Source organism: Ammodytes marinus (genome assembly GCF_949987685.1).
Source record: "Ammodytes marinus genome assembly, chromosome: 11".
In the NCBI taxonomy this organism is placed as follows: domain Eukaryota; kingdom Metazoa; phylum Chordata; class Actinopteri; order Uranoscopiformes; family Ammodytidae; genus Ammodytes; species Ammodytes marinus.
The window spans coordinates 864,218-876,173 of record NC_137215.1 but is presented as its reverse complement, the minus strand read 5'-3'; the positions used below and the strand labels follow the sequence as shown (position 1 = coordinate 876,173).

General features: G+C 38.4%; 2 protein-coding genes across 3 annotated transcripts in view; both read left to right on the top strand.

Moving 5' to 3' along the window:
- LOC307257508 (LIM domain-binding protein 3-like) overlaps positions 1–4,474 on the top strand; it is a gene marked incomplete at its 3' end in the record, with an annotated part of 59,563 nt that extends 55,089 nt beyond the window's left edge. The window contains exon 10 of the mRNA XM_080036770.1: positions 4,418–4,474. Within this exon, the coding sequence (XP_079892896.1) occupies positions 4,418–4,474 (57 nt within the window). The remainder of the gene's footprint in view (positions 1–4,417) is intronic.
- Positions 4,475–10,927: 6,453 nt separating this feature from the next.
- LOC307257474 (uncharacterized protein) overlaps positions 10,928–11,956 on the top strand; it is a 43,310-nt gene continuing 42,281 nt past the window's right edge. For both annotated transcript variants that reach the window (XM_080036721.1, XM_080036720.1), the window contains exon 1: positions 10,928–11,733. In XM_080036721.1, coding sequence (XP_079892847.1) covers positions 11,118–11,733 — 616 coding nt within the window. In that variant the 5' untranslated portion in view covers positions 10,928–11,117. The remainder of the gene's footprint in view (positions 11,734–11,956) is intronic.

Genomic DNA, 11,956 nt, shown 5'->3' with positions numbered 1-11,956 from the left:
AGTATGGTAGAAAAAAGGCTCATGGAGCATGTCTACATGTGAAAACAATATTCATTTGACTTTAATCTTGTGTGTATAATAAATTAAATGTGAATTTGATACATTGGAGGTGTGTGTGTGTGTGTGTGTGTGTGTGTGTGTGTGTGTGTGTGTGTGTGTGTGTGTGTGTGTGTGTGTGTGTGTGTGTGTGTGTGTGTGTGTGTGTGTGTGTGTGTGTGTGTGTGTGTGTGTGTGTGTGTGTGTGTGTGTGTGTGTGTGTCTCGCAGTTCAGACACATGAGGATCTACGTAGTGCTGAATGACACAGTTTGGATAAGCTTTATTAGTCAGAATCCACTGTGAACATTCCTGCCCCCTGCTGGCTGTCAGCCGTCACTGTTTCTCATGTTTACCTGAACTATATACTGTACATATGAAGAGACACTGGGTAGTAAATACACTACCACTTTTGTCCAAAGGGGGTGCTAGAATTAACACACTGAAAGTTCCTCGGAGCACTGTTTAAACCTGCAGTGTGTAGAATTTTGGGTTTTATTTCCTAGCAGATTTTGTAGAAAGTAATTATAATATCCATAAGTACATTTAATTTAGTGCATAATAGCTGAAAATTTTTTTGGGAAATTTTTTTTTTTTCTTAGAAAGGGTCTCATATATGTCCATATTTCTGCATATTTTGGACCAAGGCCTAGTGCCGCCATCTTGAAAGTGTCATAGTTGGAATGTCATCAGGTGCATTGTTTAAAATGTTGAATGGTTCTTGTCCTTGAAGGCCACTGTAGCTTCTGTTATTATTCTAAAGGGTTGGGGTTACCCAGGGAGTGTTGCATTCTAGAACTTTGTAGAACTTTCTTGATGACACACTGCACCTTTAAATGACAGGGTTTGAAGGAATTATTTTTTCGGGGGGATTTCAACCGCTTCCAAACACAAATGGCTATTTAGTTCTAGACTGACTGGCAGTATGAAGACAACCAAAATGTCCTCATAAGAATTGACATGCTGTGAAATACAGTGCACCCTATTCAACAGCATTATCCTAATGTAATCTGGTGATAAAGTCCAGTTAATAAATATGTAAAATGTATTCATTTAAAGGTGCAGTGTGTAATATGACATCATCAAGAAAGTTCTACAAAGTTCTAGAATGCAACGTTCCCTGGGTAACCCCAACCCTTTAGAATAATAACAGAAGCTACAGTGGCCTTCAAGGACAAGAACAATTCTACATTTTAAACAATGCACCTGATGACATTCCAACTATGACACTTCCAAAATGGCGGCACTAGGCCTTGGTCCAAAGTATGGAGAAATATGGACATATATGAGACCCTTTCTAAGAAAAAATAAATAAATCTAAAAAGAAAATTCAGCTATTATGCACTAAATTAAACGTACTTATGGATATTATAATTATTTTCTACAAAATCTGCTAGGAAATAAAACCCAAAATTCTACACACTGCAGGTTTAATGAACTGATCGCTGGTTAAGCCCTGTGAGTTGAATAGAAGCAAATGACGGAGAGAGAAATAGATTCGGTGCTGACTCACAACTATTGGCTCTGACGCAGCATATTGATCCCCTGCAGAGAATTAGTGTGTGTGTGAGAGTGTGTGTGTGAGAGTGTGTGTGTGTGCGTGTGTGTGTGAGAGTCCGTGTGAGTGTGTGTGAGAGTGAGAGAGTGTGTGCGTGTGTGTGTGAGAGTGTGTGTGTGTGTGTTTGACGCAGCATCTTTGACTTTCTCTCACCTCCTCTCTTGACCAAGAGAAAAGACAAAAGAAAAAATCTACTTTGCAAAAAACTGATTGTGATTCTCGCGTCTAAATGATTCGTACAATCAATTAGTACAAAATGTTGAAGCTATTTTAAACCTGCAGTGTGTAGAATGTTGGGTTTTATTTCCTAGCAGATTTTGTAGAAAGTAATTATAATATCCATAAGTACATTTAATTTAGTGCATAATAGCTGAAAAAAATGTTTTGAATGATTTATTTTTCCCTTAGAAAGGGTCTCATATATGTCCATATTTCTGCATATTTTGGACCAAGGCCTAGTGCCGCCATCTTGAAAGTGTCATAGTTGGAATGTCATCAGGTGCATTGTTTAAAATTTAGAATTGTTCTTGTCCTTGAAGGCCACTGTAGCTTCTGTTATTATTCTAAAGGGGTGGGGTTACCCAGGGAGTGTTGCATTCTAGAACTTTGTAGAACTTTCTTGATGATGTCATATTACACACTGCACCTTTAAGTTAAAGGCCTACTTCACCGGTGGAAATATGAAGGTGTATTGCATTCTGAAATCCTATGTAGTATAAATGTGCAAAAAAAAATTAAATTGGTTCATCCTAGCCTGAGAAAAGGCAGAAAGATTGTTTTATGGTCTCACTGTCTAACCCTACATTTCTCTTACTGTGATGTCACAGTAAGAGAAATGCACATTTATATACTACATAGGATCTCAGAATTCAATACACCTTCATATTCCCACCGGTGAAGTAGGCCTTTAATATATTTTGAGGCTAATCTTTCTGAATAAACTCTTCTCACTTGCCACACATGGCTCTCTTCAGCTGATGAAACTCTACTTAAAGGGGCAGTGTGTAACATTCTAAGTAATGTATTAGCTAAAATTGATATATCCTCATTCATAAATATGTCCTCATTGGTGTAAAATCACCTCTGCCAATAATCTGAATTATCCTCCTGAGCGGAGAATTACAAATATTAATATTACATTTTGTACATTGAGCAGGCAGGTCTTATGGAGGAATCCATGTTTTTGGAATGTCATCAGGTGCATTGTTTAAAATGTTTAATTGTTCTTGTCCTTGAAGGCCACTGTAGCTTCTGTTATTATTCTAAAGGGGTGGGGTTACCCAGGGAGCGTTGCATTCTAGAACTTTCTTGATGATGTCACATTACACAGTGCCCCTTTAAAGGTGCACTGTGTAATGTGACATCATCAAGTAAGTTCTAGAAAATTCTAGAAAGTTCTAGAATGCAACGCTCCCTGGGTAACCCCACCCCTTTCGAATAATAACAGAAGCTACAGTGTCCATCAAGGACAAGAACAACTCTACATTTTAAACAATGCACCTGATGACATTCCAACTATGACACTTCCAAAATGGCGGTGACAAGGCCTTGGTCCAAAGTATGGAGAAATATGGACATATATGACACCCTTACTAAGGGGAAAAAAATTATTCTAAAAATGTTTTTCAGCTATTATGCACTAAATTAAACGTACTTCTGGTTATTATAATTAATTTCTACAAAATCTGCTAGGAAATAAAACCCAAAATTCTACACACTGCAGGTTTAGAAGGTTAATAAATGAACTAGTTGAATAGATGCTTATTAAGTCATTGTAAACGGAATATCTTTAGTAATGGACAAAACAGTGTGTGTGTCAACATCACTTTGGATATTTTTATACTCTTCTGTCTTAAAGGGGCAGTGTGTAATATGACATCATCAAGAAAGTTCTCGAAATTTCTAGAATACAACAGAGTCCCTGGGTAACCCCAACCCTTTCGAATAATAACAGAAGCTACAGTGGCCTTCAAGGACAAGAACAATTCTAAATTTTAAACAATGCACCTGATGACATTCCAAAAACATGAATTCCTCCATAAGACTTACCCGCTCAATGTAGAAAATGTAATATTTGTAATTCTCCGCTCAGGAGGATAATTCAGATTATTGGCAGAGGTGATTTTACACCAATGAGGACATACTTATGAATGAGGATATTGATTTTAGCTAATAAGTTACTTAAAATGTTACACAGTGTCCCTTTAATTTTACTGTTGACATTATTCAGATTCTCTTTGAATTAGTGAATCTAGTTCCAATTAGCCATTGTTCCTGAACGTTGCACAAACCGCAGACAAGCAGCGTGTGTGTGTGTGTGTGTGTGTGTATGTGTGTGTGTGTGTGTGTGTGTGTGTATGAGTGAGTATGAGTATGTGTGTGCATGTGCATGTGTCCGTACTTGTAAAACTATTTTTGTGAGAACCAATTTGAGTTTCAGACCTTAAGAGTGATGACATTTTGCCTGGTTCTCACTTTGGGACAGGCCTTTAAAGGGCTGTTTGAGGGTTAACACTAGGTTTTAAGGACAGGCCTTTAAAGGGCTGTTTGAGGGTTAACACTAGGTTTTAAGGACAGGCCTTTAAAGGGTTGTTTGAGGGTTAACACTAGGTTTTAAGGACAGGCCTTTAAAGGGCTGTTTGAGGGTTAACACTAGGTTTTAAGCTTCAGGTATGAATTAGGTTTATGTTAGGGTTAGTGTAAGGGTTGGGGTTAGGCATGTAGTTTGGATGGTTAGGGTAAGGGGCTAGGGAATGCATTATGTCAATGAATGTCCTCACAAGTATAGCCGTACAAACGTGTGTGTGGGTGTGTTTGTGTGTAGGCGCCCGTGATCTTTCACTGTAAACAGGCCGCACTGCTGCTAAGACAACGGGGGTAATCACAGCAGCTGCCGTCATCCGCAACATGCTAAATATAGCACACACACACACACACACACACACACACTCCCATAAACTCACACACATGTACTTACACACAACGGTTCGTATGTACTGTACATCCGCAACCTCCCACACACACACACACACACACACACACACACACACACACACACCAGTTGTAAGTACATGTCTTAGTCTGGATGTTAATGTGTCTCTTGGGACTGTGGAAGGAGAAACAGCAAAAAGGAAATCAGCTGAAGAGTGTATTGATAGAAGAAGAACTACATAGATGCGTTTACAATTATTATTCTCTTAAAGTGTCTCCGAGGAACTTTCAGTTTGTGTTAATTTTAGCACCCCCCTTTGGACAAAAGTGGTAGTGTTTTACTTTTTACCACACCAGCTGTTGTTCCTGGGTGAGCGTATACCCATGACCAAAGGCATTAAGAAAAACTATATAAAAATATAATTCTTTGCACTGATGGTCTCGTTTGCTGTTACATGTAATTCATGATCATCAGAGGGAAAAATAGTGAATGTATGTTACACTTAAGCCATCATCAAACGAGTTGACACAAAGTTGATTAAGCCTATTATCAGCTCCACAAAACTCTCTCTGTATTTCTCAGTATGGCAGCGTTTACAAACTGGTGTCCCCCCTCCCCCACCCAACACTGTTTGTTTTTTTACTCGGAAGCTCAGTCCATGTGATGTAACTTCTGCTGCAGTGGATTGTGGGTCAGAACCTCCATAAAGCTGCTGGTTTCAACACAAAAAAAAAAAAATCACCACTGGATGTAATAGGACATCTGGGTATTTTTTCAGCATGCTGCATCTGACATCATGTATTGGGACAAACTAAATCTGTTTCTACCAGACTAAATAGCAGAGGAGGTTTTGGGATTGGAACGCAGGTTGTCCGTCCGTATGTACATATAGTTTTATTGATTATTTTAACCTGCTGGTGTCCGATTGCAGGAATTTTTTTCAAATTTTTTTTTTAGCTTGGAGTGGAGTTTGACCTCCACCCTCCTCCTGTCTCACACATGATCGTATCTCTGCAGCAGTCTCCATATATACACGTCACACACACACACACACACACACACACTCACACACACACACACACACACACTCACACACACACACACACACACACACACTCACACACACACACACACACACACACACACACGTATATATCTACACGTTATATATAGATTCACGCCTGTCGACACTATGCTGCTGTAACTCTAGAACTGAGCTTCACCTTCAGCTACTGAGGAACCATATGAGAAACATGTTCAACTGTCTACTGGATGTGTAAGAACAAGTAGCTAAAATAAAATGATTATATATTTTAGCATTTAAAAAATGTATCTGAGACAAAACATTTGATTAGGAAACTTTTAGTCTTAGTGAAACCAACTGAAGACCCCCCCCCCCACCCCTCCCCCATAGAGTCTCAGTCCTCTTCACAGCAGACCCGGGTTAGAATCCAGCCCGGGTCGTTCTCTGCATGTCATTCCCCTCTCTGACACATTTTATCTCTGTCTCTACACACTGTCTAATAAAAAATAAATAAAAATGTATGGATTGCCAAGAAATAGTTGAATGTTGATGCTAACTATAAGATGAATTTGAATATCTTGCTGTTTTTACCTGTAGCTTACAAAGGTTTATTAGGGCCCATTTTAGGGAAAGGAAATTAACACATTTTGGAGCATGGAGAGGGAGTAGCATTCATATTTTTCTACTTTTTTTATTTTATTAAAAAAAAATTACGCATACAGTTGGAAAAAGCGTTTAGTGATATGTATCAAGTATGCACAGCTCGATAGGAAAAGGCTGGCTGCCCTAAAGTTATGTTTTGCAATATATTTTACAATCTCCTCTTGTTAATGCTGTGGTAGATGAGTTCAAATAAATAGAGAGAGATTTCTCAGACTCTAGTTGTAATATAGTCAGAGAGGATGCTAGGTTAACACTGGGCCCTTTGTTTGTAGACGAGTAGGAGTCTGTTAGTTCAGTGAGGGAGTCCCCATAAAGGCACAAAGGCTACTCTGTTAGAGTGTGTGTGTGTCTGTTTTTGTGTGTGTGTGTGTGTGTCGGAAGTGTTTAAATTTACTACAAGAAACTCTTACATCACAATATGTAAGGTAGCAGCAGTAACCTTTGACCTTTGACCTCCAAAATCTATTCAGTTCATCTTTGAGTCAGAGACATTAGTGCAAAGTTTGAAGAAATCCCTCAAAGGAAATCTGGAGATATTGTCGAACAAGAATGGCCCGAACGGACGGACAACCTGAAAAACCCTAAAGACCTACTTCACCGGTGGGAATATGAAGGTGTATTGAACTCTGAGATCCTATGTAGTATAAATGTGCAAAAAAAATTGAAATTGGTTCATCCTAGCCTGAGAAAAGGTAGAAAGAGTGTTTTATGGTCTCACTGTCTAACCCTACATTTCTCTTACTGTGACATCACAGTAAGAGAAATGTAGGGTTAGACTAATGTTATGTTATATGATGAGTAACTGAACTTTTTTTAACCTTTATTTCTACAGGTAAATCCCAATGAGACCGAAGACTCTTTTTCAAGGGAGACCTGTTTTCCTTTCCCACGTTACCATTCACACACACATTCATACACCAATAGCAGCAGGCTAACTATCGACATTCACACGAGGCAAGGTGGGTGAAGTGTCTTGCCCAAGGACATAACAACCATGACACAAGTGGCAGGGTGGGAATCGAACCTCCAACCCTTTGATCATCAGCCGACCCGCTCTACCACCTGAGCCACAGTCGCCCGACATTTACATTCAAACATGTAAAAAGTCCGGTCGACGTGGTAGAAACCAGCAGGATTTTGGACACTTCCTCCATTGTTGTAGTTTTATGTAACCACAGTAACATGTAAACAAACAGCTGACGTTCTAAGACAAAATCTGGCTCTATTCCATCATTTTCGGTTCCCGTGTCACCAAAACAGAACTACAGAGTTTCACTAGATAGATAGATAGATAGATAGATAGATAGATAGATAGATAGATAGATAGATAGATAGATAGATAGATAGATAGATAGATAGATAGATGGATAGATAGATAGATAGATAGATAGATAGATAGATAGATAGATAGTTAGATAGATAGACAGACAGACAGACAGACAGACAGACAGACAGACAGACAGACAGACAGACAGACAGACAGACAGACAGACAGACAGACAGACAGACAGACAAAAGGCTAAATCACACAGAGAAAGATATGGTTACCAACATACCAGCGTATATGACATGGCCTAAATGTTGCTGTGGATTCTTCAAACCCACAGACAGAGAGATAGACAGACAGACAGACAGACAGACAGACAGGTAGATAAATAGATGGATAGATAGATAGATAGACAGATAGATAGATAGATAGATAGATAGATAGATAGATGGATAGGACACGGCCTAAATGTTACTGTGGATTCTTCAGACCAACATGAAACCAGACCCTGAAGCTCCAGTATCTAGTTTCAGGACTGTGTTGAGTCAGACTTAACGACACACAGAGGATCTCAAACGCATCTCACGTCTCTAAAAACTGAAACAGTGATATAAAATGTTTTAAAACTAGAATTAAAATGTCACAGTTTTCATTTTTCTACCACCACGATCATTATGCACCTGTTGGTTTAGTTTTTTGGGCAATTTTATGATTTATTAGACAGTGTGTAGAGACAGAGATGAAATGTGTCAGAGAGGGGAATGACATGCAGAGAACGACCCGGGCTGGATTCTAACCCGGGTCTGCTGTGAAGAGGACTGAGACTCTATGGGGTGGGGGGAGGGCTCACACACACACACACACACACACACACACACACACACACACACACACACACACACACACACACACACACACACACACACACACACTAGAACAGTACAAGGCTGTAAACGGGGATTCCCAGGGTCCCTGAATGCATCGTAACATTGCACCGGATTGTGAAACCTCTGATTAGTCATCTTCACCAAATGACACATTTCATCAACATCAAAACATTCAACATGTTGCTGTGATGAGAAACGTTACTCCATTAATATCTGGACATACTTACTGACTGCCCTTTATGCCTCGTGGCATGTAGGGCAGCAACAATGGATCTCCACTCCTGTCTGTTTTGGGCGAGCTTTTGGATAGAACTCCAGGTCTGCTTCATGGCTTCTGGACATAACTTTTGTTCTATATATTTATATTTTGTTTATTATTACTATATGAACAATAATAGGTTATCAACTTACTATGATAACATTTTACAGCACCCTACAATTTTTTTATATTAATTTTTGTGCAAAAATAATAATAATAATAATAATAATAATAATAATAATAATAATAATAATAATAATAAAACTAGAGTGGAAAAAAATTGAAAAAAAGATTTAAAAAAAATTTAACAAACATACTGTAAAATAAAAGTAAATTATATTAAAAATATATATATATGTAAAAAAAAGTAATCTAGTTGTAATGTTCATATTTATTTTTGTTTGTTTATTGTTTTTGTTTTTTTGTAAAGCGCTCTGAGTGAGAGAAGAGCGCTATATAAATAAAATGTATTATTATTATTATTATTATTATTATTATTATTATTATTATTATTATTATATGTTTATACAGATATCTAAACTTTTCTGTATTTCTATCTGATTCATATTCCATTTTGGCCTCATTATCTGGTCTCTGGTGTGGACCCTAGTTACTGATTAACTTCAATATTCGATATTTTCTGAACACAATGTCCTGGTTCAAAACGTCCTTCACTTTTTGTCAAATCTCTGATCAAAATCATAAAAAAAAATCACTTAAATATTTTTGTATATATCTTACAACACAAGAACCTAATTATTACACCTGTCAAATAGAATCAAATCAAATCAGTTTTATTTGTATAGCCCAATATCACACATAGACATCTGCCTCAGTGGGCTTTACATTCCATACAGTATGACACCCTCTGCCCTTATCTATCTATCTATCTATCTATCTATCTATCTATCTATCTATCTATCTATCTATCTATCTATCTATCTATCTATCTATCTATCTATCTATCTATCTATCTATCTATCTATCTATCTATCTATCTATCTATCTATCTATCTGCCCTTACACCCTTAGCTCGGCTGAGAAAAAACTCCCAGTAAAAAAAACCTTTACCGGGATTAAAACAATAATGTATTGTTAGAGTTAGGTGTTCATGGTACCTCAAAATAATTGTTAAGACATCTACTGATTTACCTGCAGATTTCAGAGGATTATTAGGGCCCATTGTAGGGAAAGAAAATTAACAAACAATAGAGCATGGAGAGGGAGTATTATTATTATTATTATTATTATTATTATTATTATTATTATTATTATTATTATTATTGTTATTATTATTATTTTAGACTTAAAAAAAGAAATGTACGCATAGATTTGGAGAAAGCGTTCACAACCCCAATCTAAATAAAGCAGTAAAAATTATTTTCAACATTGTCGTACTTCTACTTTTACTAAGAATTTTAAAGTATTACTGTTATTTTGCTTAAGGGTACTGCAGGAGAAGTTGAGTTTATAACATGTTTATAGCTGATCTTTGCACATCAAAAATAGACAATTAAGTACTTTTATTCTATTCTTTCAACACGTTTACGCTCATTGTCTGACATTTCTGAGGTAGGCCTACTTTAAATAAGTTATATTTTTATAGCAATACTGTTAAATTTTTTGATTTAGAGATACTTTGATTGCGAGACTTTGTGGTACTTCTACTTTTACTAACAATGCAAAAGTATTTCTGTTGTTTTGCCAAGTTTCCTGCAATAAAAGTAGTTTTTTTCACTATTTGTAATGCTTTTCTGAGGTCCATTAAGAACATTTTGATGCAAGTGTTTCTGTAGGCCTACTTTTACTCAAGAGACATTTTGAAAGCTAACTATTTTACTTGAAACAGAGTACTTTCTACGTAATGGCACAACTACTTTCAACAGGGATTTAAAATGAGGGATTTTGGCTATCATGTTGACAAGTTTACTGCAGTAATTACATTGTTTTTATAGGCTAGCATATGTGTGTACGTCACAGGTAGACATTAATCACGTACTTCTAATCACTTTTCTTGTTCTTTGTGTAAAATGTTTTCCAGTCTTAGGGGTTGGCTAGAGATCCCAGGAGGAGTCAAGGCTAAAGAGTTAAATATATTACATAACTGTGTGCCCTGTTGGATAGCACACGAAGTCCTAAACTTTCTTTACAGGAGCCGAAGGTGTCAGTTTTTACTCCGCCCCTTTTTGTACCTAGACGCACTCTAATTGGCCACACCTGACGTCACTCAACATGAAGCGGCATTTGATTGGTCAGCCGACTTCCCTTCATGTCCAGCTCAACTTTACGGTGTCTCTTGTGAGACTCGGGTCCGACTCTGAAGGCTTGTCGTGTGGCGCACTTGTACCAACTTCCTCCCGTTTCGTAAAGAAAACTGGAGAAGTTTGCTGCCTACAAGAGGTAACTGACACTTTTAAACTTTTTGTTCGTCATCAGAAGGTTTAAATTTGTTTGGGGAAGTAAAGAACAAACAAAAAAGAAGAAAAAAAAACATGGCAGACAGTGTGGATCAAGTGTCTTCCAGCACTTCTCTATTCAGAGACGAGATGCACCACTACGAACCCGAATCAGAGCCCTCATCTCGGGGGGCCGATGACCCAGAGTTGGACCCCGAGCCCACAACACAACCAGACGTGTACGACTTGGGCGATATCGTGGATTTGGTCGGCGGGGCTAAGGAAACTTTGGAGCGGCACATAGCTGGAGACAGTGCGCCACGTGAAGCCACTCCGGAGCCCCTGGTTGAAACATTAACAGCAGAAGCGGTGGAGGAGGAAGAAGAGCCAGAGCAAGTCCATGACGACTACCCAGAAGAACCAATTCCTTCAATTCCAACCCCGGACTCAACCTCAATTCATGATTTTACTGCCCCCGAGAAATCTGTAACTCCAGAACCAGAAGAAGTACACGAAGAGGAAAAAGTCGTTGAAGTTGTCGCCCCTGTAGCTGAACCGGAAAGTATAACATTCGTCCCAGAGGCAGAACCAGAGATGGAACCTGTTACTCCCGAGAGCGACGCCCCTCCCGAGCCCCAGAAAGCAGCGCCATCCCCGGCCGTGGCAGCAGAGCAACCTGCGGTGAGAGAGGAACCACCAGCGCCAGCATCTTGTGAGTGTCTAAACCTAAAGGGAAAATCACCCTAAATCCGCCTGTTAGCCCAGATTTGACCATTTAAATAGATAAATAAGAATAATTGGCATCTTGTAGCGTTGTTGGATTTGATTTTATGTTTTTTAATTTGCCGTATTTCTCCATTTTTTGACGTTGATGTGACGCGAAATCCTGACCGCACTCCTAGGTAGACAGGCGTCTAAACCTGGGGATAATGCCC